The sequence below is a fragment of the Psammomys obesus genome, unplaced genomic scaffold (assembly GCF_907164565.1).
Source record: "Psammomys obesus unplaced genomic scaffold, mPsaObe1.curated_primary_1811, whole genome shotgun sequence".
NCBI classification, from domain to species: Eukaryota; Metazoa; Chordata; class Mammalia; order Rodentia; family Muridae; genus Psammomys; species Psammomys obesus.
In genome coordinates, this window is record NW_026596064.1 from 14,880,369 (window position 1) to 14,907,196 (window position 26,828).

The 26,828-nt window shown below is 43.2% G+C and overlaps 1 protein-coding gene across 1 annotated transcript in view; it reads right to left on the reverse strand.

Annotated features, from left to right (window-relative positions):
- Slc49a4 (solute carrier family 49 member 4) overlaps window positions 1-26,828 on the reverse strand; it is a 71,666-nt gene that overhangs the window by 14,572 nt on the left and 30,266 nt on the right. Inside the window, exons 3-7 of the mRNA XM_055625159.1 lie at window positions 23,576-23,841; window positions 21,341-21,470; window positions 12,980-13,088; window positions 10,470-10,537; window positions 8,009-8,136 (exon numbers count right to left, since the gene is read on the reverse strand). Of these exons, the coding sequence (XP_055481134.1) occupies window positions 8,009-8,136; window positions 10,470-10,537; window positions 12,980-13,088; window positions 21,341-21,470; window positions 23,576-23,841 (701 nt within the window). The remainder of the gene's footprint in view (window positions 1-8,008; window positions 8,137-10,469; window positions 10,538-12,979; window positions 13,089-21,340; window positions 21,471-23,575; window positions 23,842-26,828) is intronic.

Consider the following 26,828-nt stretch of genomic DNA (forward strand, 5'->3'; position numbering starts at 1 on the left):
TCTTCCTCTTGGGAGATATGCAAGCTGCCTCAGAGAAGGGTGTGTCTGCCAGGCCACGAAAGAGATTCCAGCTAACTGCTTTTGATTCTTACTTTTCTTTTGAGCTAGTGTCAAGTGGCTCAGTGTGGCCTTGAACTGGCCATGCAGCTGAGGAAATGGGTGAGCCTCTGACATGCCTGCCTCCGAGCACAGACCACCAGACCCAGTGTGAGGGGGCTGGGCTGGACCCTGGGGCCACATGCACACTAGGAAAGCACCCTCCCAACTGAGCAACACCTCAGCATGAGGTCCACTTATTTCATTATTTTATTTTTATTATTTTCAACTGTGTGTGTGTGTGTGTGTGTGTCACTGTGCACAGCATGCAGATACTCCTGCCGGCCAGAGGCTGTGGACTCCTAGAGATGGAGTTCTCACAATTTTAAAAATTTTTTTCATTTTAAATGGCATTTTTAATTAACTTATTTATTTTACACGAGTAATCTATCTGCATGTACACCTGCATGCCAGAAAAGGGCATAAGATCCCAGTATAGACAGTTGTGAGCCACCATGTGGTTGCTGGGAATTGAACTCAGGTCCTCTGGAAAAACAGACAGTGCTCTTAACTGCTAAGCCATCTCTCCAGCCCAAGTTCAGACAATTTTGAGATCTAAGGGTGCGGGGAACCAAACTCTAGTCCCCTGCAAGAGCACAATACGTTCTTAACTGCTGAGTCAATCTCTAGTCCCAAGGTTCACTGATTGAGTGAGAAATCATATCACATGGGTAAAGTTCATTTAAGCAGATCAGAGACAAATTCTAACTCATGTCGCAAGATCTTTACCAGAACATAAAAATCAAAATTCGTATGGTGTTCCCAGTCAGACAAGAGTGGCCAAGACAGTGTGGATAGCTTTATTAACATATAGCATGTAAAACAAAACTATTATTAATCACTTTAGAGGAGCTAAGAGAAGTCTCTACAGTGTAGTTTAGGACACGAGCACACTTTATAGATAAGCTTTCTTGCAGTGCACACTGACTGAACTTTTATTTTGGGATAAAGCTGGGAAAGGCAGCTGGCAATTATTACCTTAGACCTTTACGAGAACTGTTTCCCTGTTTCCCCCTCTAAAGAAAACTTGCAAATGAAACTTTATTTCCTTTGGAAATACAGATAGAGGTGAAAAGAAACAGCAAGTGGTAAATGAAAATATTCACAATACTATTTACATACTTTTACTTCCCTCCCCCTCCCCAGATTTTGATCAGGCTGAACACACCTGAACAAGACGCATCCACGGGGGCTAGAGAGAGAGCTCAATGCTAGAGCATCACCTGAATTCGGTCCCTAAGGCTGTAATTCCAGAACTCTCTGGTGTCCCTGGGCACCTGCACTCACATGCACATGACCCTATACACATAAAAAAAAAAAAAACAAACAAACATCCTGAAGACAAAGAAACCCCAAACCACGTCCATGAAGATAGAGAAGCATACTTCACATCCCAGACTAGCCACGGACTTCCTGACCCTCCTGCCTCCGCCTCCAGAGTAGCTGGGGTTACAGGCGTGTCACCAGGCCTGGCTCTCTGATTCTCCACTACTGAGCTGCGCCTCCTTTTCACATCGTCACATTTTCTCCCTAAGAAGTAACTGCTGTACCCCACATAACCTGCTGAAAACTGGGCATGCCGTAAATGGAACTGGCCCAGGCGAGTACGGGGATACTGGCTGCGATGTCATTAGTGATGATGGTTTCTTTCTGTGCTGTTAATTTGCCGGCACCCTTGTTTAGCCTCTTTGCTGGCATACTTTAGTCCCATAAAAATTGACTGTTTGCTATGTTTACAGTTCTGTATGGCTGAAAGGCAAAGTAATTATCTTGCAGAAATGAAGCACAACAAATAATCCTTGAAAGAGTGGGCCTGGAGACTGGCGGTGCAGCGATACCAGGATGCAGGTTTATCAGACACTTTCCAGACCCCCCAAATTATTTATGCCTCAGAAGAAGGCAGCCTACTCTTAAATCACGAGCGCTGACTGACTGCTTTCTGAAACACAATTCCGCCCAAGACTTATTTCTCTTGAACATCTCCACAAATAAATATTACATGATCTTTTTCAGTAGAGCCTTTGAGCATTTTATTACTTCGAGAAATCATTTTTAAAGCAGCCTTTGTGCGTGCACGCAGCACATGCCTACTTATGCCCAAGAGAGCTCGCGTGTGAGGGCAAGCTTGGGTGTTAGCTCTCCCCTTCCACCTTGCTGGAGACAGGCACAGGCCATGAGAGCTGGCCCGAGGGCGTCCAAGAGCAGCTTTCCTCTGCCTCCCACGTGCTGTGGAGAGCTAGGGCCGCACACGTGCAGATGTACCCTTTGACATTTTGACATGGGCTCTGGGATTTCAAGTTTGGGTTTTCATACTCATGTGGCAAGTTTTATCCCTGGAGCTCTCGTGACTGCTGTACCCGGAGCTTCCACCAATACGTTCTCTTTTTTTAATTCATATTCTATTTTCCTTTTTTGAGCTCTTACTAGTGACCACGTGTAAGAGTCACTTTTAAGCGACAAAACTGAAAAGAGTTAAGTTACTCTTTTTTTAAAATCTGATTTCCTGAAAGCTTCAAATTGCCTATTTCTTTAAAAATGTTTAAAAATCATCTTTGGTGCTCCATGAGGAGCCATGAGTATGCTTTTAATTTTTGCATCTATTACAATGGGGCGTAATTGAGGGGGCATGTGTATGCTTTAACTTTCTGTGTGCTACGAAATGGGAATAATTACCGTAATAAAGTCAAAATGCATGAAAATAAAACAGCTTGCTCTCTGGCCTCCATCGCTCGCCTTTCAACACAGCTGAAAATGCTTCCTTTCTTGAGGTAACACAGATGCTAGGTTGTGATCAGCTACTGCTCTTAAGGGGCGTCTGTGCAGCCGGACACCTCCCTCCGTCTCACCCCGGGGTGGCTGGAGAGCACCATCACACACTCCAGGATGCTAAGATGCAATTAGATGAATAATCTCTCCCAAGGCAACTTCTGTCCAACAGTCAAATTATATTGTTTCAGCAAACTCAACGCAAAAGTGCTAACATTTTTCAAAATGCCATTTTGCGAGCATTCATCTATACAGTAAAAAATGACTGTGTGAGCTGGGCTAACGGAGAGACATCTCATTCTCCCACTGGGTGAATAATGCGCCTGCATCGTTCTGTCCTGTCCATGGAGCTCACGTTATCTAGTCATGAAGTTATTTATTTGTCCTGTTGTAAACACTTCAGTTAATTAATAATGAGGTTTTAAATACTAAGTTTTCCTGAGAGGAAAAAAAAAATGCATACTGCTGACAGCCTCCAAGAGGACGTGTGTGAGCAAGTGCGTATGTCCACCCCTTGTGCCTTCAGAGACAATGCCATGACCCAGTTTTCTTTCTGCAGAGATGGCAACACTAACACCAAGATAGGTGGAGTAACAAGGACTAATAATGGCTGTCGGGAGAGCCCTGCAAGCGGACTTAACGAGCTCTTAGCTCTCGCTGTCCACAGCTGTGCATAGACACTCGCCACTGTTTAGTGAGAGTCATGCAGTAGAGGAGTCTGTTCCTACTGGACACCACAGTGCTGAGAGGCTGGGGAACGGTCTTAGGGGCCTACTGATATAGACACTGCCTTTTTGACCACAAAGCTACTTTGCAGCGCATGGCCGTTTCACCCACTTTTCATGGAGATTCTCCTGACTTGTAAAAGCCCATAAGAGACATCCTACCCATGCTAGGCTAGAAGACTACACGTTTCCTGACTAAGAGTGGCCACCAGAAAGAAACACGAATTTGCCATTCCTGACTTTAAATATCAACCTCTGTTCATAATTAGATTCTGTAGTAAATTTCCTTTCATGTAACCTCTTTCACTTGAAGAGAATTAGGTCAGATTTTTACAAAGGCAGAGGGAGTACCTGTGATAGATTTATTAAAATTTCCCATTGTTCCATTAAAATGTGCCCTTTTGCTTTCCCTGCAGCTTGTGTTAAATGACGAGTGGCAGCAGCTGCTGCATCCTGCAGGCAGGAAGTTCTATCTAACGAGACTCCGGATGAGGTAATCCACTCTCCCCCTCTCCCTTCCTGGGTGCAGGGCTGGGACAGGATCTGCAAGGCACACCTCCATGCTTCAGATTTTCGGGCTGGCAGGGAGGGCCAGAGACCTGCTAAACGCTACTCACTGTGAAACATGAAAGGCCATGAGCTTGTAGAAGAAACGGGCACAAGCTAGTTCTTAACCCAGGGTTTTGGTAAGTTAAAAACCATCTTTTAGGAATACTTAAGTGATATAAAAAGAAAACTGACTTGCAAGTGAAAACAACAGTAAAATTTATATAACTATCATGATGTAAGTATACTGAATATTTTCCTAGGTTGTTAAGATGGTTCATCAAACTCAACCTTCCAATCCCGCCTTGATTTACTTTAGAAGCCTGTCTCCCCTCTTCCAGCCTAGCAGAATTCTTTACAACCAGAGGCTGGAACACGTGGTCTTGATGAGGTCAATCACAGCAGTGGAAGGGTACAAAGAGGTACAGTTTTCAAATATACTCTGCCCCCGACTATAAAAGACAGATATGCTCACTGTACAAACCCACACAAAAGCACATGTAAAAAGCTAAATTCCCTCCTAACGCCTCCACTCTGATGGAGCTGCTCCTGTCTTATAATGAATAACCAACAGCTGCCATCAATAACCCATGACCATAATCTTGTAAAGCCTCACACATGCTGACTTCTATTTGGGATCATGAAAAAAAAATCTGCATGTAGTTCCATGGATGAGAGGAGTTGTAAACTAAAATGGTCCCACCTGACTACTGCCCAATTGCTACACTATACCAGAATGAAGTTTAAGAAAAATCTGGCCCAGTGAGTTGGAGAGGTGGCTCAGTAGTCGAGAGCACTGCTGGTCCTCCAGGAGACCCGGGTTTGATTCCCAGCACTCACATGACAGCTCCAAGTGTCTGCAACGCTACTTCCAGGGGACCTGATGCCCTCTTCTGGCCTGCATGGGCACAGCATGCATGTGGTGCACAGACATACAGCAGGCAAAACACCCAGACACATAAAATTAAATACATTTTAAAAGAACTCTGATTTGGAACACTTGCCTAATTGTTTGCAGCCCCGTGTAGGAACACTGAGATACAAACAGGCACAGATTTTCAGTCAGGGCCTAATTATTACCCTGGACACCTGGACTTCACAGCTCAAGAGGGCGGACTGAGGATGGCAGAAGCTGGTTTCCCAGAATTCTTAAAAAACAAAAACGAAAACAAACCAAAACAAAAAAAAAATCCACTTTTATGTTTTTTTAATCTAAAAAATTAGACCTATCTATCTATCTATCATCTATCTATTATTTGTTAATTGTGTGTGTATATGCTCACATGTATAGAGGCAGCTTTCTGCTGCTCCATGTGGGTTCTGGAGACAGAACTCAGGCTTTGGGCAGCAAGCATGTTTACCATGGAGCCATCATGCCGGCCTACCACCTCTGTGTCCTTAATGCTTACTTAGTATGGCATCAATCTTTAATGGTGCTTCAAGGACAAAAGAAATAGCTAACAACAGGGCTGAACACACATGAGGTGAACAGTTGAGTAAGTGTGTGTGTCCTGACGACTTAGCAGCCACCGAGAGTAGCATCCACAGACAGAATGAACAAGCACAGGTACTACAGCGTGTGTGCATCTGATGGCCAACCACAGAGCCCCAAATTTCCAATCACACCGAATACTGCCACCTTCGTTTCCTCTCCCAGATCAGTTCTGTGGAGATTTGCTCATTATTACGCCAACTGTGAATAGCTTCTTCAAGCTATGACGTAAGCAGGAGGAACCCCAGACTACCGGCACTGCGAACTTCCCTGGACCGTAGGCTGCACTGGAGTCTAGCAGATGTCAGGGCCCAACATGGCCCCTGTGAGTTTGCTGGGCCCCTTGTGGCTGCTGGGCTCTCTCGGCTGCTGGGGCCCTCTGTCTGGCGACCTTACATGACTGCTGATATATCAACTCTGTAAAAGTGGCTGGGACTCCCAGGGACTACTGTTGATGTATCCATCCTGGTTCTAATTCCAGATACAGAGACCCAAAGGAGGATGTGCAGAAACTCTAAACTCTATAGGGAAAAGGGAACCACACGCCGCTGGGAAGGTGGGACCCCCAAGCCTTCAGATTGCTATTTACTCCTACTCATCACATGCCGGTGTGACATTAATCCCCAGGTGCACTTCACAATAAATAATCCTGTAATTAGGCATCTAATCCACAGCGGCTAAAAATTACTTGCAAGATGCGTAAGAAACCTACCTCTTGAAGCAATGTTTTATTAGAAGACGCACCAGTCAAGGCGTCCCTGCCTTCCTTAGTAAGCCATCACGGGAATCTAGACAAGACCCTGGGGCAGGCAGAATGATGTCTTTCTCCCCTAAAGAACGATGTTTTGGTCTCTGGAATTTACCAATGTGTTACCTTACGGGAAAAGAGGATTAGGCCTGGGATGGGATTAAGGTTGCTAATAACTGGAGTCTGAAATTGGGAGATTATCCTGGATTATGTGAGCGGGCTCAATGTGAGCCAAGGATCCCAGAAAGCAGAGGGAGGGGCAGAGGGTCCGCATGCAACTATGAACGGCGTCATGGGGGTCGCAGCACGCTGCAGAGCTTTGGCCCCCAGGGGCGGGGAACTAGATTCTCCTCTCCAGTCCTCATGGGGATTTTAGCGCAGACACCTGAGGTAGATCTCGTCCCATTCCCAGGATGTAGGATGATTTGTGCTCTACAGGGGCGTGAGGTAATCATTTGTACTGCAGGTGAGCTGCTACATCTATGTAACTTACTTCAGCAACAACAGGAAAATCTCAGATTTATGTTAGTAAAAACAATAAAAGTAACAGCAACTATAAATATTTCTGGTCGATTACACAAAGTAAGCTTCCAAAAGGCGTTTCCAGAAATCATGTTTTATACAGATGATGTGACAACTCCGTATAAATTAAGGCACCAGGCCGGCTCAGAACTGTATGGAGGTATACTCTAGATATAATGGTGCTTTGCCTTCACGGCTCTGTTTAGTAACAAGTATAAACAGGACAAAAATATGTCATGCTTTGATGTGAATTTTATACATAAATAAGCATTTTCATGCTATATGAGATCATGTAAACAGGACACTTCCCTACCCATAACATTCAATTATGTCTTGGATTCTTTTTACCTGGAATGTGTGTGTGTGCATATGGCATATACACAAATGTGTGCAGCCTCACATGGACATACGCAATACACGTGTGGAGTCCTGATGTTGATTTTTGGTGTCCTTCTCCAATCCCTTTCCGATTTATTTTTTATTTTTTGACATAGGCTTTCATTGGGCCTGAAGTCCCTTAGCTGGGACAGGCTGGCTAGCTTCATTGATCTGCCTGTATCTGAGCCCTAGGCTTTTTTTGGTTTTGTTTTGTTTTTCAGGACAGGGTTTCTCTGTGTAGCCTTGGCTCGCCTTAACTTGCTTTGTAGACCAGGCTGGCCTCTAACTCACAGTGATCCACCTGCCTCTGCTTCCGAATGCTAGGATTAAAGGCATGCACCACCGTGCCCAGGAAGGCCCCCACCTTTAAAAACAGAACTATTTTAAAATTCTGTGTATGCGCATAGGTATGTACATGTGAATTCAACTGCCCTTGGAGGCCAGTAGTGTTGGATCCTTAGAAGCTGGAGTCAGCTGGCCACCGAAGACTCACGTTAGGAACTGAACTTGAGTCTTTGTGACATCTGGCCATGTCTCTAACCTCTCACCCTCACCATTTATGAGGATCTGATCTCAGGTCCTCATGCTAACCCACAGGCACTTCACCAACTGAGCCATCTCCGTAGCCTGCCGCGCTGTATACAGAACAGCAAAGACAAGGTCCTGCTATCAGAGTATGTGCAGTTCTGTGAACTGAAAATATTTATCCCAATCTCAAAAACAGTCTGTGCTCACCTGTTGTCAAAGGCAAGTGTGTGATGCTGTTTAGACAGGTCAGGGTGAACCAGGTGGATGACAGTGTAGCCCCAGAAAACAGGAGGAGAAGGATCAGTTTCAGCATACCCCGGATAAAATCTGCAAACCTGAAAAGAAACAGTATTATGTTAACCCCAGCTAGACTTCTCAGTATTGTTTAAATTAGCAACATACCCCATTTAAGCAACTATTACTTGAATAACTTTAAAAGCTAGTTATAAATACATATTTACTTCTTTTTGGTGTCTAGGATGTCACTTTACAATAACTTCCCCTTATTAGAAAATATAATGTTTGGAGTCTACAGTTCACAGAACAGAGTTTTTAAATTGACTTTTTTTTTCCATTTTTATACTTTTTAAACATGTTCTAATCAACACACATTAGCTCGGTTTTAGAGCTAAACCGATGTGCAAAGTTGGCTCTTCCAAAACTCACCTCCAAAGAATGCATACAAAAGTCCAGCAAAACCTGGCCCTATTCTGCTCTCCTTCCCCATTCTGCAGCTGCGTAACTGTTTTCTCCTCTCATCCATGCGAAGGCTGGTTCCCACAGCAGGGTTCATCTTTGGTACTTGCTTGTAGCTGCCCTTCTTCTGACTATACTAACACCCCAGACCCTCACATAGCTCACTCCTGCTACTGCTCCGCCCATCTAGGTCTTGTCCCTTCATGCTCACTCAAGCCCTTCCCTGAATTCTGCTTTATAAACCCCCAACAACTTTGTTGGAAATCATTTGTTTATTTCATGTCTTCTTACTAGGCTGTGAACTTTCTAAGAGCAAGACTACAGCTAAGCTATGGCCACACATGGCTATAATCCTAGCACCCAGGGTGGGAAGGGGGAGAGTTCAAGGCCAGTCAAATGAGACATGAAAATCAGTCTGGGGTGGGGAATAGGTGTGGGAAAGGATGTTGGATATTGCCCATAAAGCTGAGAATTTTATAGCATTTTAGATTCTCAAAACTTATTTTTTTTCCCTAATCTACATAAACTAAAGGCCACACCCTTCGCCTCTCTCCCCATTTCCATTTGCTCCTACCACAGCTCTGGCTGTGCCTAAACACAGTCACTCCATCCTTTGGTATTATTTCTGCTACAGAAATGTCCGCAGCATTAACCATGTCCTCTCCATTATCTTTAAAACGGATTGCAACGTCTATTTCATGCAGCTGTCCTTTATAACTCTTTAAAATGATCTTTTTGTTGTTGTTGTTTGCATTTATTCAGTATGACGGTGTTTTGTTGGTGTTTTCTGGAGTATGTGACTGTGTCACGTGAGACCTGCTGCCACCTGTTGGTGGGAAGAACGGGCTACTTGCTAGTGATAGGTTTGTACTCTCTCTCTCTCTCTCTTCAGGTTTGCTCTCCTAACAGTAGATATTTCTACATACTCTGGACAGATCCCAAGTTTAATAAAATGCCTGCCCCTGAGGAGATGCCAAATGCTTGGTCTGAATTCCAAGTTTATGAAGATTATTATTTATTATAGAAAAACTGAATGATTCTTGTCAGAACTGTCAGGCAGTGTGTTTCCCAATCAGTCAAAGGCATTCCTAGCGCAAACCTTTAGCTTTTGGATTTTATTCTTCTATGATTTTCTAACATGAAAAAAATTTAAAAAAAAAATAAAGTGAGCTGGAAGTAATAATTTCACTTTATTCCTGCATCACCCCAGAAACTATGTAGGAACTGCCAGGTCTACATGTGTCATCCTGGGCCAATCATGTTTCAGGGCCAGAAACTGAGAAGTTTACGTGTCCTCTCAATCTCATCAAATTTGTAATTAGATTCTCTTCTTCCTGCAAAGTGACCTGCCAGTCTTGGAACGATGTACTGGCTTGGAGGGCTCTTTCCTTAGAAACACCAAGAGCAGTTTCACCGGCAGTCCAGGAATGATTAATGTTCTATTTCCAAGATTTCTGTTTTAGAATAAACAAGAATCCTCTTCTTCTAACCCATCCTACAAATTTGTTGTCATAATGGGTTGGGATGAAAGAGTCTGGGGAGATGGGGGACCTTCACAGACATTTTCATCCAGGTGGGTTAACCATAGGGCACTGTCTCGGGGTCGGCCTTTCCACGAGTGCTCGGAGATGCTCTGACACACGGATCTTCAACACATCTCTTCTTTCTAATTATTGCTTTACCTGTTTATTATTTTTTAAAAACTATATCAGTTTTTGGAGGGGTTCCCCATTTGAGGAATAATACAAAGACAAAGTGCTTAATTATATTGGAAATACATTTCTTGTCTTCAGAAACCACTGTGGGAGGGAGTGCTCCCAAGCAGGCTTCCTGTAGCTGGGATCCTTTCTGCCACATGAACATTCCTTGTAGCCTGCACAAGCAGCCATTTCTGGCCTTCTGCTCTTTCCCCCACTTCTCTCTTTTTCTCACCTGCCCATCCACTTATAAGTGTGATATGAAACATTCTCACCTTGCCATAGCTATCCCAACAACACAGCCTCCAACGATGGACCAAAATCCAATCCAGCCAGCATCTACCTGTTAAAGTAACAGACATATTAACACAAGACTGTCATGTTGCAACCATAGAGAAATTAAATGAAAGCTTCTACAGTCAATATTAACAGCTAAATGGCAACAAATGTAGGAAATATTTAAGAAAATGGATAAAATAAAAGGACTCGTGTAATTAATGAATACAAATTTATCTGTGTAATTATACCCTCCATTAACTTTTACTGGAATGTTTAGATCAACAAAATAATATCATTAAATATTTTCAGGCATGTGCTTACACCAGCATTGCCTGGTTCTAAGAACTACTGTATTGCCTAATACTGAGAACCCTCAATAAGAAAGGATAGGAAATGGCCCCTGACTGCAAGAAGATTCAATCTAATCACCATACATAAAACTGCTAAAAATTAATTTCTTGCTAAAACATCTGGCCAAATCTGAAACTCTATCTGGTGATGACAGATGTGAGAGGACAGGAGAGAGCTAGGGAGAGAGATATGAGGCTAAGGAAGAGAGTGAGATTATAATTTGGATATGACACATATCCCTAGGCCTCGTGACTCAGCTCGGTCCCCAGCTGCTGCTACTACCTGAGAAGTCCCAGAAGCCTTAGGAGGTAGGGCCCACTTGGAGGAAGGAGGTTACTGGGCACATGTCCTTAGGAATTTCATCTTGTCTTGCTTCCTGGCATGATGTCTGCCTCTCTCAGCCCCATAGCCAAGCCAACACAGACTAGAATCTCGAAAATCATAAGCCAAAGTAACACTTTTTTTCCTGTTAGGTTGTTCTGTCAACCTAATATTTTGTCACTTAGCCTGATGAATAAAGTAGATAGAAAGGAAAGCTGAACTCAGAAACTGTTTCTGCTCCTGCTACCGATGAGCGCAGTGACCGTGGTAAGTTACGCCTTGTATCTACTGAACAATGAGTGAGAATGTGTGCGCCCAGGACTTGGCTTGGCGGGCAGCGCAGAGCAAGCGCTTGCTAAGCATTAGCGGCTACCCCCATCTCAGGACGCTTCTCCTGTTTTAGCTCCCCCTAACTCCCTCAGGTGACATCACCAGTGCAGGAATGTTCACATGGTGTTAGCCCTTGCCTCGCCTGTGGGAGGCCCTGAAAATTCAGTCCCCCGTAGTGGGACGAAAGTGTTTGGGGTGTTGTACTGTCTCCACACTCCAGCTCGACCTCTGCTGTCTTTGCTCCAGTTTGAACGAGGTGGCTGGCTACCAGCTAAGCTCCTAGGAGCTCTAGGTGTGCAGGCCGTTTCTCAGCCAGCGTTTTGGGAGCGGGAGGGAATGCGCACTGTAGTCTCTGTCACCTCCTCACACATACCTCTCTGTTGTCTTGTGTTACCACCTCACACATACCTCTCTGTTTTTCAGCAAGAGACAGGTAGTCACAAAATGGGCCATTCACATGTCCACTAGCAGTTGAGAGACACTAGAGACGTCACTGCGATGCATGCAAGGCACGCTCACCAGCATGGCTGTGAAAGAGGCTGCTAACACTGCTGCATTGCCAAGGGCTCTATGCCCGTGGAGCGGGAGAAACGGCGGGTGCTTCTGGCAGGATCGTAAACAGGTGCGGCCACCTCCGACAGGTTTTACACTGCCTGTCAGAGGAGGCAACACGAAAACCAGCAGTTCCCTTCCTAGACATGCAAGCAAAAGCACCGTGCAGGAGGGGCGGCGAGAGCAGTGCATGAGAATGGCCCCACAGCCCTGCTGCGACAGTGAGGAAGGGGAAACAACGCAAGTGCTCATTAAAAGCAGCTGCCAAACTGTTCTTTCACAGAACAACGACAGCACACCGGGGTGCTGGATTTCCTCTATCTGCCTCTCCTACCGTGCTGTCTGGAAGCTAAAAGAATGCCGTAATGGCAATGAGCATGGTGACAGGGTTTAATGCCGTTGGTAATCTTTTGCATTTGTGTGTGTGTGTGTGTATGTGTATGTGTGTGTGTGTGTGTGTGTGTGTTCATAAGTGCAGGGCAGAGAAGAACTTGTGGGAATCAGATCTCTCCTTCTACTATGTGGGTTTTGATTATCAAACTCAGATCATTGCGCTTTTACCCACTAAGCCATCATGCTGGTCCGTGGCTATGTTTTCTAAAAAAGAGACATCCTAATTCTGAGACAAGAAAGCACTTAGGACAGCAATATAGCAGATGATGGGTTCATAACTTAATTTATCAAGTATGAAACAAGAATAAATGATGAAGTTAACAAAACTAAGACTTTTTTTCTCTTCTGTTTATCAGTATTAACAGAGCCAAAGAAATGTGAAACTCATGGCGGATGTTAAAAATCAAGCTTTCAACTGTCTCATAGGAATCTTGTTTTTCCAACAACAATTTAGGCAACATTTTACCCGGCCTTTGAAGTTAAAATCAAAACATATCACCATTATTTATAAATTAAATGAGCTAAAATACCAACAACATACACAGGCACAAATACTTACTTGACTAACATGCACTGGTGTTAAAATTAAGTCCAGAACTCCAGACCAGCCAGCAAACACACCAAGTGGTATTGCATATGCTAAAGCAATCATCAAAAACCTCAAGTTGCTGCAAAAGAAAACATTATTACAAATTAAAAATGCAGAATTTAAACTATTTAGAAGATACTTAAGTCATTTTAAAACTGGAATACAGAATTAGAATAGGAAATGTGTCCACTTATTAATAAACTCAAGATTCCTTAACTTTTTAGTTTTTTATAAGAAGGTGCTCTGTGGCACCAAGCCTGAATGGCAAGATTTTATCCCAACCCTGCCAGCCATCAGGGCTCAGTAGGTGGAAAGAACCAGCGTTGGTGGATGACTCCAGAGAAACACAATTTTCTAGACACAACATACAAACTCAGAGATCATGGCAGTAAGCACAAGATCTGCCCCAGTTCAGGACAGACAAAATCCCAGCACTGAGAAGCGAATGGACACAAAGTCTCAGCCTTAACCAGGAAGCTATTTGTTAAGTGCTATCTGCTGGGACAGGGAAAATCAGTTTCTTTAGTGGAGTGACAACAGATAAAATCAACCACACTCCAGGGCAGGCCCCATGCTCAGAAATAGCTGGCTAACACAAAATGAACTCCATGTTTTGTTTTTGGCTTTTTGTGTTTGTCTTTCTTAAGAGAGAGATTATGAAGTTGGTTGGGTAGAGGCGCAGATAAGAACCTGAGATGACTTGGAGGAGGGGAAAATATGATCAACATATATTATGAAAGTTAAAAAACAAACAACAAAACAAGAAATGGCACCAAAAGTTTCTTTTTCACACCTATTTGTTAACTTCGCAGTGTCTGCCTTGTTACATTTACGTGTTAAGACTGTATTGAGGAGGCTGAGGCAGTTCGGTTACTTTGAGTTTGTGGCCATGAGTTCCAGAACAGCCTGGGTTATAGATCAAGACCCCATCTTTAAAAAGGCAAACCAAAAGAAAATCCACACAGCACCTAAGAATAAACTAGGAAGGCTAGGGACAGTAGGAAGGAAGGGAAGGAGGGAGGGAGGGAGGGAGGAAGGAAGGAAGGAAGAAAGGAAAGAAGGTAAGAAAATCTTAAGAGAGCAGAGACAATCTAAACAGACTGACAGTCCATGCTATCAGACTACATTAATCTACAAATTCAATGTAGTCACAACTAAAATCCTACTTTTTTTTTCTAGAAACTTAACAAAATATGAAAAATAAAATTCCTTAAAATGCTAAGTTACCCTTAAAAAGATGGATAGAGAAGCCTTTGTCCTGAGATAGTAATCCTGACTGCTTGGCTAAGGCAGCGACAGCGTCACACTGCCTCACAACAAAGAGGCCACAGAGAGGCACGGACACCAAGGCACAAAAATTCCACACACGGTGAGACAGCACTGCCAGCCAATGCCAAGGGTGCTTCCCGATGCTGCTCATCAGACCCCCTACACCAGCTGCAACAGCCTTCACTAAGGTGAGATAAAGACCTAGATATGAAAGGGAAAAACCAACAAGTAGTAAGTTTTAAAAATGTGCAAAAATTATTAGGCAGGCCACAGACCGGAAGCAGATACTTGAAACTTTTTAGATTAACAAGAGATTTATACTTAAGATATGTAAGTCATTTAGGAACTTCCATTTACAACTGGACAAAACTATGGAGAGGAACTGAGAGTAGATGAAACCTAATAAGCCACAAATCATAGAACCAGAGTCAAAATCCATTAATAATCACATAAAATAAGCTAAATAAAATACAGCTTTTATCTATTATAGTAGCAAAATGAGATGACAAAATATTGATAATGTGATGTCCACTGGGCATTTTTGAGAATAGTATAGTGATACCTGGCAAGGGATGATAGAGAATCTATGGCCTAACAATACACCAGCAGGCACATTTTCCAAAATACATCTCAGATCGACAGTGTATGAGAGTATCATGGCACTTGTGTCTTGGCAGCAATACACTGGAAGCAATCTGGGTACACAATGGGATGGGTAGATAAAATGTGATTGGTTAGCACCGTAGGGGACAGAGGGCCACTTGTGTACAGAGTGGTAGAGACACAACTTGAGAAGAAAATGAGAGCTCTTCAGATAGCAAGGACTATCCTCACCAATGAAATCATGTTAAAAAAGATAAAGAAAGACAAGACAAAAGCGAGAGCTAGGGCTATAGCTCAGTGCCAGAGTACTGATAGGACATGCACAAGGCCCTGCTTCCATTCCAGGAGACACTAACAACCAACCAACCAACTAAACCCAAAGCTATAGGAAAGCCCACCCCAGAACAAAGCTAAGACACCCCACCTCAGAACAAAGCTTTGACTAACAATTTACACAGAACACAAAGGACAGAGTCTAGTCATCCCACACAGTGAGACCCTCTACAGACCAGACTGGAAGACAAAGGTGCTGGCTCCTCCACAAGCGAATTTTTAATAAGAGCCAGTTAGAAAAAGAGACCGTCCTCTTTGCCTTTCTGAATGGGGATTGAGCATTTTAGCCGGCGTCCTCGGTCTTGATTAGTTTTTCTAGGTGCACAGATTTTAGTATGTTTATCCTATATTATATGTCTAATATCCACTTATGAGTGAGTATAAACCCTGTGTCTTTCTGCTTCTGGGATACCTCACTCAGGGATCTTTTCTAGTTCCCACCATTTACCCGCAAATTTCATGATTTCCATGCTTTTTATTGCTAAGTAATATTCCATTGTGTAAATGTACCATAATTTATGTATCCACTGCTCAGTTGAAGGGCATCTGGGTTGTTTCCAGGTTCTGGCTATTACAAATAAAGCTGCTACAAACATGGTTGAGCAAATGTCCTTGTTATATACTTGAGCATCTTTTGGATATATGCCTAGGAGTGGTATAGTTGGATCTTGAAGAAGCACTATTCCTAATTGTCTGAGAAAATGCCAGATTGATTTCCAGAGTTGGTTGTACAAGTTTACATTCCCACTAGCAATGGAGGAGGGTTTCCCTTTCTCCACAACCTCTCCAGCATGTGTTATCACTTGAGCTTTTGATCTTAGCCATTCTGATGTGTGTAAGGTGAAATCTCAGGGTTATTTTGATTTGCATTTCCCTGATGAGTAAGGATGTTGTCTTTCTTTCTTTAAGTGTTTCTCTGCCATTCAATATTCCTCTATTGAGAATTCTCTGTTTAGCTCTATACCCCATTTTTAAATTGGATTACTTGATTTGTTGCTGTTTAACTTCTTGAGTCCTTTATATATACTGGATATTAGCCCTCTGTCAGATATAGGGTTGGTGAAGATCCTTTCCCAATCTGTAGGCTGTCGTTTTGTTCTGATGACAGTGTCCTTTGCTTTACAGCTTTTCAGTTTCATGAGGTCCCATTTATTGATTGTTGCTCTTAGAGCCTGTGCTGTTGGTGTTCTGTTCAGGAAGTTGCCAGAAAAATAAAGCTACTCTTTTTTCCCTGTCAGGACAACTTGTTTGCAACTGAACACAATGCCCTTTAACGCCTTGCATTTCCTGCCAAAGATTTTCTGTTGACTTTGCAGTAAGACAAATTTGAATAAACAACATTTTAAAGAACTGTTATTTTAAACTACCACCTTGCAAATGTGTGCCACAGACCCCAATTAACTAATAGTTTTTGTTACATTTATTTAGTTACTGTATGTATGTGTGTATGTATGTATGTGAGAAAGCAGTATGAAAGATAGATGGATGAATGGATGGACGGACAGACAGTCTGATAGATGGACAGAGAGGAGAACTTTCATGAGTCTGTTCTCTCCCTCCACCATTCCCATCCTGGGATGGAACTCAGGAACTGGGCGTGGTGGTACGCGCCTTCACCTACTGAGCCATGTTGCTGCCCCATGATGCTTTTCTATCTGTTATGTGGGAAGTAATGCCCACGGTGCTTCAGTGAAGTGGATTTTCAAAACCTTCTTACTGTACCTTATGAGTCAGAAATTTAACTTTCCTTGGTAATGTTTCACAAAGCGTGTTCATTACACTAGGCACAGTGTTTCCGAACTACTGTACTCATCTCACTGTGCACACAATGACAGTGTGCAATCCGTCACATTAGCTGGGGTGTGAACCGTGTGAAAGGGGCTATCACAACTAAGGAGCTGAACTTTTCATTTCTTCCTTTTAACTAAGTTCAGCCTAAACTTGAATCCACACGAAATGAAAAGTACTTTTCCATTAACCCTTATTTATTTGTTAGTTTCTGTGCACTGCTGGAAATAAAGCCCGGGGCTTCCCACTTGCTGGGCCGTACCCTACAAACCGCGTGACATCCCTGGTCCTTAAGCTCTGTTTCCTGAAGGACTACACCTCACTTTAACAACTGCAACACATAAGACATTATTGGGGTACACACACTGTGGCCACTGATCTTCCCAGTGTCAATGAACTGATTTAATCCTAATTCTTGTACACACTGACCTAATATTGCAATTTGCTCACTTAGAGAAAGCGTGCTGCAAATATCACAGGTGGCAACGTGCAGCAGCACAGCTAATTAAATTTGTGCCTTGGGGAGACGCAGGTTGCTTACGCGGCTAGTTCTAAGAGACACTGTCAGCAAACCCGCGGTGAATTCTGTCAGACACTTTGTATTCAACAATCTGAATGGAATCAAGCAGCCAGAGTTGGTGACATACTCATTTAGTGCCAGCACTCAAGGCTAGCCTGGTCTACAAAACAGGTTCCAGGCCAGTCAGGGTTACACAGTAGGGCTCTCTCTTATAAACAAACAAGAAGAAAATTAGTTGCTAAAAATCAGAATTAAACATCCAAATAATATCACAAGCAGTTGCTGATAGATCTGAACTTAGGACTTGGGCTAACTACAAAAAGCTTTGGGTTCTTGCATAAAAAGAAAAACAATTTTAGGTAAAGAGATGGTAAGATGATTATTCAGTTATGGAAATTTTGTTCAAAAATTTGAGAAAAAAAGTGAAGACTGAGTGTATTCTAAAGGAGCGACCCAATAAGATCTTTCCTTTAATGTCAAGGACCTACCTGTGCAGTCAAAGTGTGGGAATACAATAACTTCAAAAAAAATTTTTTAGGGGAGGGGGCTACAGCTGGGATACAAAGTAAATAAACTGTAATTAATATAAAAATAAAAATAATTAAAAAAATTTTAGATAAAAAGTAAAACATTGGAAATATTGTTCAATGAGTGATTTTCAACTATAGATTTGATGGAATTTAAATATATATCAACTATTTCTAATGAAAACAGAGTCCAAATTGAGACGCGTTCACAGGTGAACACATAGTAGATACTAAAAAAAGGGATAGTAAAATATCATATTAATATAATTTTAACATTGACCACATGTTAAGATATTTTGATACCTACAGTTGAATAAAATATGCTACCAAAATTAACTTTCCTTCTAATATTTCTTAGTGAGATACTAAAAACTTTATGCTGAGCATATGACTTGGGTATTAATACTGAGGATACAATGATATAGTTTTTTACTGCAAGGAATTTCCCATGGGGCAAGAGATAAAGAGATAATGTTCAAGAGGAGCAGCAAACAGCTTTAGAATTCAGGGAATGCGGCCCAATGATTAGCACAGCCACGATGGGTGTGCCTCGGTGAGGCAGAGCCCCAGAACTGCGTGTCTTGAGGACTTTGTGCAGCTATGGAGTTTTGCTCTGCTCTTTGCCCTCCGGGTTATCACATCCCTCCATATCTATGAGTTGTATGGAAGCTCTAAGGGGGTTTCCAGCCCCGCACTGGGCAGTGTCACTGGCACTTACAATATTAGTGACTGATCTTTTCTAAGTATTGTTCCTGAAGCAGAGGAACGGCTTAATCATCACCCTTAGAAAGAACTTAGAAATGTAGATTGTTAGTAAAGTTAGATAAAGACTTCTTTTGCTAGTTTCTTTGATGCAGAAAATCTTGGGGAAGTTCAGAAACGCACACTCTTGAAACTTGGGCAAGGGATTTTTTTGACATCAGGGAAAAAGAACAACGGCAGCCTGTCTGATGTGCCTCTTTTGCTAAAGCTGGGCTAGTCATCAAGATGATGATTAGTTTCTTGTACCCATTTTTGTCCTCCAATTCCTGACATGATTTAATTAAAAAAAAATGTTGATGAATAGGTAGGTGTGTACCCTAAGTAGAAACGTCTGACTTTTTATACATATAAAAGTTTAGATTTTTACAAGATTACTTTTTAAGATAAACAATAAAATAATTGGTCTTTTCTTTGTAACCACAAATTGCAGCCTGCCAGTAAGAGAAACTGGCTGAAAAAAATAGTTTGCTTACACTTTGTTACATTTTGTTTAGTGATCACAAGTTGCTTTGATATATACATGGGCTCTTGGGAATAATTTGTTTTTCACTTGTAACATGTGAAAGTTTGATCATGTTTCACTGTACTCATTCACTTGAAAAAAAAAAAAACAAAACAGAATGCAACCACATTATAATTTTATATTGCTTAAAAGAGTTTGATGGGATATACAAGCTGTAGGAAAAAAGCAAAGTTGCTGGTGCCTGTTGGAGTTTCGCTTCATCCACCAAATGTGTGTGTGTGTGTGTGTGTGTGTGTGTGTGTGTGTGTATGTAAAGTTGTGGAAGCTTGTTGGAGCCTTACTTCATCCATCAAGTGTGTGTGTGTGTGTGTGTGTGTGTGTGTGTGTGTGTGTGTGATTTTCCCCCTTTTGGCTGGCCCCACAGAATCAAGTTTTGGTCCCTCAGAGAAAACTCTGCTGAGTGATTAATCGCCAACTCCACACTTCTCCTCAGTTTAACTAACCTGTTGAAGCTGGCCTTCAGCAAGATTGAAAAAAATTTAAAAAAAGCAAGAACCAACTAGAGAGCTAATGAATGGGTAACAATTCCTGAGAACTAAATAGGAAAGAGAATTCAAATGGTGGCATCAAATGTCACAAGTGCAAGCCACAATCCATAGTGACATTTGATGTGCCCGGAGAGTCAAGCTTACTCCTAGCTCATATGAGCCTTTGAGGGCAGAATTTAATCTTACTACACTGAAGCTAAACCAATAAAATGAGTCACACATTGCAGTTCCTACTCTACGAGCCTAACGAGTACACTGAGTAGCTGAGATGGTTTCAGATGACATATAAAGAATATCATTTTATCACTTTGCATTCACTGGTGCCTACATAATGTGTGATAATACACAACAAAGAACCCAAATAGTAGGGAAAATATAGAAAACATGAAAATTTTATAATTTCATAGACGATATGATGTAAGTTGCTATATAACAAAAATTATTTACAGAAATTAAAAGATGATCTTTTTTAAATACTAAAAAAATTAAATATTAGTCTACATGGAATGTGGATAAAGAAAAATTTAATGACATTTTGGTGTGGGGTAAATTTTCAAGATATATTTCTGATAGAAAATTAAAGTATTTAATTAACATTTCAGTTAATGTTAGCATGAATTAGTTCATGCTAATTAACTAATCTGATTGCTAGCACAATCTAATTAATGCTAAAAAATTACCAGCTCAAGTTATCCTTAAACATGAAGAATTAGGGGCCAGGGAGATGGCTTAGTGGGCAAAGAACTTGCCAATCAATGCTGATGACCCAAGTTTGATCCCTGGAACCCATGTAAAGATGGAGCAGAGAAGTGACTTCATAAAGTTGTTCTCTGACCTCCACGTGTGTGCTGTGGCACATGTGTGCTGGGGGGGGGGGGGGGGGCTGCTTTTTGAGGTTGCAGTCCTCCCAGTCTGGATAGCCATTCTGAGCTCAGCATTAAGGTGCAGGACTCCCTCTCCCCAGCAGGGCCTCCTGCTCTCTGCCTGACTTAATCTGGAGAGTGTCTCTAGACACAGGCGCCCCTAACCACATTTGATATATGGCCTTTGACTCAGCTCCCTGCTAGCTCTCCCCTCCCTGTGCCTATCTGATAATTAGTACTGTGTTCCCGTTCATATGACAGGATCGTGCTGTTTAACTACAAATCAAGCATCCTTGAAGTGCCTAGTTTTAACCAATTATATACACATATCCTTAGAGCTCCCATCAACTCCCCAAAGGTTATAGAGCCTATGTTCTCTGGAATTAAAGTTGAATCAGCTCACTGATGGGCTTCCTGAAGTGTTTAATCTCCATTTTGCTCACTGGCCTTCCAAGCTCTGAGCCTCGCCTTCTGCTCCTCCTGCCTTCGTGGGCTGGTGGCTACCAGCCCCCCAGGAAGGAGGAGACCCACACGTGTGCCACCCCTATCCTTATCATAGAGACACACAAACACACACACAGGATTATACTGACAGTTGCCACAGCCACAGTCACAGCCACAGTCACAGCCACACAATGACCCTAAGGAGCCTCACCTTAGTAACCTACAAAAGCTGCGCCGGTAACTCAGCCGCTGGCTCGCTGCAGCAACACTGGGAGGAAGAGGAGGCCGGGATGGAAAATAAGCGAGGGTGGCAGAGAATATTAGGCAGACAACTCCAAACTCTGAAAGAAAAATAAAGGGAAGTATTACCCATAATACAGAGAGTCAATGTTCAATTCTTTAATACCTAGCTCCATGAAGCCCAGCAAAATGTGATGCCGTAGACCACTCAGCCCAGACCGAGGCTGGGCGTGTACAGACGTAAATTCCCCCCGCCACCAGTAGGAGGCGCACTATGAACAAAGATGCACAGTAGTGCCTGGTGCGCGGCAGAGATCCAAAGGGTGAGAGATGAACAATGCCGTTCTATGGGAAAGCCCGACCAAACCCTGTGGGAGAGATTCTGAAGCAGTCTAAGACAACTCTTAATGAGCACAGCACTCAGAAAGAAGGAATTTGGGAGGAGACTGGAAGGACAGGGTTCTGTCTGATGGAGGACAGCACTTCCGATTTACAGGGAAGACGGATTCAGTTCACACGCTGCACAGGAAAGCTAAACAACACAGGGAAGAACTAAAAATACGCAACCAAGAGACGAAACATGTAGACACGGTGCTCCCTGTTCTCCGTCCCTGCTTTCAGTTTTACTCCCTCCATGTCTAATCCTGAAATGTAAATCCCGTCATGTAGCTCTCTGTCGTGAGCTTCAGAGCGTGGTCTTTGCCTCAGCTGCTCCCGAAGCTTCCATGGCCTGGCTTCCCTTCTGGCCTAACTGATCCTCGTTAGGTCTGAACCTGGTTCTTCATCTTCCCTTGTTCACTGCGGGTTTTGCTAACTGCTCACCCTCGGGTTCCAGGTCAGATGCTACGTCTCTAAGGAGTTACACTGCACACCCACAATTTGGAGTAGCCATGCCACTGCTGCCTCAGAGCTTCCGAGCCCGCCCTCGGCACAGCACCACCACAGTTCTCTGACTGTCTTCCTGCCTCCAAGCACTGCTGACCAGGAACCATGTCAGCCCCAGTGCCCAGGCAGAGACACACATACAGGAGGAGTCCAATATTTAGCAAGCGAGTTAAAGCACAGCTCAGCATGTGGTCCCTTACCTTTACCAACCTCATTTTCTACTGTTTGCTGCTGAGACACAAATCCCCTCATATAACCCACCAGGGACATCAAGTCTAGGAGTCACACCCTAGACTCTCTCACACCCTTTCTGCCTTTCAGGGTCCCTTGCATGGAGTATCCTAACTTCTTTGAACATTTTATGAATGCCTATGGACTTTTTGTTTATTGTTTTTAGTTTTTGGGACAGAGTTTCGCTCTGTAGCCTTGACCGTCTTAGACTCACTTTGCAGACCAGGCTGGCCTTGAACTCACAACAGAGATCCACCTGCCTCTGCCTCCTCAAGTGCTGGGATTACAGGCGTGCACCATTGAGCTTGGTAAAATTCTTAATTTTGTTCATTACTGTGGTCCCAGTAGAGGCTTCCTTAACCCTTCAACGTCTCACTAAACCTGGGCAAGTTTGGTTCCTCCACCTTGTGTCTCCTATTTGTTCTGCAGTGGTTTCAACAATGACCTCACCAATTTTTGGTGCTGAGCACAATGCTTTAGATGCAACAAAGATTTATAAAACCCAAGGAAAAAGAAACAGGCATATGGGGAGGACATACAAAAGATCTAATAGGAGCAGAGTATAGGGCCTGACTCAAAATAACAGGGGAAGAGATATAAGAGAATGTTCAGAAAGGTCTGTATGATTAATAGACTAATGTATGGAGAACAATGAAGGAAGAATAAACTATAGGTGATCGAGATTAATAAGGCGAGAATGTGGCCAATAATGGGGAAATCACAAGGGAGAAAACAGGCCAAAGGCTACCAGCAGATGTCTGACAAATGTTTAGTCAATTATTTTTCTATATCGACAGCACATCTAGAGAAGACTCAGGAGTATATGCTATAGAGTGCTTTACTATAAATAGATTAAAAAGGTAAAATTAACAAAGACTTTTCCATACAGCAAGAACACATATTATAACTAATGACTTCCTAGGAAGGGTTGTTTCCAACAGGTACCTGCACATAGCACAAGGAAAGCACATTCTGAGTGTGTGTATGCATCAGTCCTCAGGGGTCTCCTGATCTGGCACACCAGAGCGAGAGAGCGGAGACTGGAGCAGACACCAAAGTATACCAGGAGGGAAGAAGGTCTCCAACATACCTGCATATAACACAGTCTCGATTCTTCCTTTAATGTGAGCCCTGCTACTCTCGGCAGCGAGAAGGGGTGAGGTCCCGTTGGGAGCGGGAACAACGAGGGGCCCGACAAGAAAGGCACATGCTCCACCGAGGTAACTCAGCATCGACGCAATGGCCGTGGCGGTGGCCCGTTCACCAGCGGAGAACCATGTCGTGGAGAGGAACGGCGCGGCGTTCATGACAGTTGGACCTGCCAGTCCGTTCAGTATCTGTCCCCCATGGATTAATCTGGAATTAGGAAAGTTACAAGGCTGTGAGACATTTGAAGCAAGCATTTTCTAAATTAAAAAAAACCCCAGCAGTCTAACCATGGCTCTATACATAGTTTTAGTTATTTAACCATGGCTATATATATAGCTAGTTTACCATTTACTCCTTTCACAAATACCAAACTAAGAACTTGCCATAACCTTGGTGTGGTGGTTTAAGAACGGCAACTATAGGCTCAGAGATGTGAAAGCTTGGTTTCCAGGAAGTGGCACTATTAGGAGGTGTGGCCTTGCTGGGAGAAAAAAAGTATCATTGGGGGTGGGCTTTGGGGTTTCAAATGCTCAAGCCAGGCGCAGTGTCCCTCTGTTAGCAGGTCTGGATGTAGAACCCTCGGCTCCTCTCCAGCTCCATGCCTGCCTGCCCACTGCCATGTCTCCCACAATGACAATGGTCCAAACCTCTGAACTCCATATAAGCCAGCCCCGGTTAAAGGTTTTCCTAAGTGTTGTCGGCGACTAAGACACTTGGTTCATTTACTCTATTATTGTTTCAATTTGCTGAAATCTAACAGCCTGGGCTTGTAAGAAACTTGCCAAGGTGTTAACAAAGCAAGTCAAAAATTAGATTCAAAATGCATTTTTTTCTAGCAGACTGCAACTCATTAACAGTCGCTAGAAAAACAATACAGCTGAGCTCAGTATTTAACACCTGCTGTATCCAGGTACTAGGATAATATTCATACACAAAATAATAGTCAGGACTGTTCTGGACCTGGGTGGAGGCCTAATATTCCAAATGGGCTCATCTGGTCACTTTGGCTAGGGACCAGTGCTGGGACAGGAACTCACCTTAGGCCGTGCTACAGAGAAAGGTGGACTCAGTGGTTCTTTAATGAGATAAAAGAGAAACTCCCCAGAATCCCTGCCCCTACCGAGACTCCCTGGCTCCAGGTGTATTAGGTTATATGGTAAGTCTCCCTGCTTTTCTGCATCATTCAAAAAAAGGGAGGGGGCATGATTATTTTTTCTTTCTTCCTTTTCATCCCTTTTCTAAGCATGCTTCCCCCAACACTCTGGGCCTCCTTACTCTTCTTCTAAAGCCTGCCTCTCTCCCACCATGTGGCTCCTTGTCCAGCCTTGTCTGACCTCTGCGCTAGCAGGAAAGGCAATCTTTTCCCTTCCTCTCCTCCATTCGCCCACTAAGCAGCTGCTGAGGTTTTTACAGCTTGCCTGCTCTGGGGCTTTACTTTTAAGCACTAATAAAATTTCCATATCAGTACATACTTAATTTTTTTTAATTAATGAGACTAAGTACCCCAAAGGGGGACCCTGAATGCCCTATGTCTCTTTTATCTGACTCAGACGAGCACTGTAACTAGATATCTGAATGGTCCTGGGCTTGAGACACCACTTCTACAGAACAAGAAGGCAAGTTTAGTTTCTATGTGCATCTCGTAAGCATCTTTGAGGCTGACTGAGGTCTTGGAAGCTTCAGCTCATGAGAGCTTTTTTCTAGTGTGTGTATGAGGATTGGATCAGGGCCTTACAGCCTGCAGTCCTAACACTGTGCTTCTGGCTTTGTGAGCCAGTGGAGGTCAGTGTGGCTTCCATCTAACTGTTCCCTTGTTCACTTTTCCTAATCAACTACCTAGCACACTTATGTCATACTGCCAAAAAAACAAAAACAAAAACAAAAACAAAAAACAAAAAACACCTATCCCCTTCGTCCTTCAACTCTCAATACACACTCACACCTGAAAGCAGTCCTGAATGAAAAAGCCAGGGGTTCACAAAGTCTAGGCAGGGAAGGCAGCATGCCAGTGCCTTCTGCCTCGGAGGCAGGGAAAGCAAAGGGACCCACAGGTGACTTTCTCCTACCTGTACTTTTTAAGCAGCATGCTTAAATCCTTTCTCTCTTTTTACTTTCCAGTGACTGGCATCTTAAGCCATTCAGGGAAAAACATCTCCCAAATGCAGAAAGAAATAATAAACATGCAGGAGGCAGGAGCCTACACAGAAGCTAAGTGAGCAAGGAGTAAAATACCCAAGGCGGGTCTCTCCACGAATGTTAGGTAGATTATTTGAAGGGAAAATAGTTCCAAATGCCATAAAATTACTAGGTTCAAAACTGAAAAAAAAAAAAAAATCACAATCTCTTGTGTAAGAGAAATAATTTTCTGGGTGAAAGACGTGAATTCAAAATGCTTTGTGACCAAATAGTTCCTCTAAAGCCAGCAGATCCCAAGATGCCCACAGCAATTTTATCATGTGATGTCTTTTTCACTCTAGACCTACTGGAGCAGAATCAGCATGAAGCTAAACTATTCAAAATCCTCAAGTCATCCCAATGCATACAGGAGATCAACTCCATTTATAAATTTTCAGAAGTTTTAATTTAACAATGCAGAAAAGCAAAGTGAGGGCCAGCAGGATGGCTCAGCAGGTTAAGGTGCTTGCTGCGAAGCCTGATGACCAGAGTTTGGTCCTTGGGGATCGCAGAGTGAAAGGAGAGAATGGACTCCCGAGGGCTGACCTCTGACCTCTATGACCATTCTGAGGCACACACGTACTATCCCCACCATGCCCCCCATACTAAGAAAAAGAACAGGTCATCAGTAAATGTTCTGGAGTTACTGCTGCGGGTGCAGAGTCACATGACATCATCATCACAGCACAGTCACATGATATCATCATCATCACAACACAGTCGCTGGGCGCAGGGCGGAAGCTAAGACGTGTTTGTTTCTGGCCAACAAGCCATGAGACACGATGGGAACGGTCTGGAGCATTCTGACCACTGTGTCCTGGGTGACTCTAGGTGTGTAATGACCCCAATGGGCCTGTCCATCAGGTCTGTGCAGCTCTGCCAGCTGCAGCTGCGTTGCCTCTTTCCTCCCAGGCTCCTGATTCTGCAGAATAAGTCTCCGTCATATGCCTGCTGGCTTAGTCACGACTAGACATCACAATGAGGAGTGACACCATTACCCACAGGCCTCCGCTCTCCTA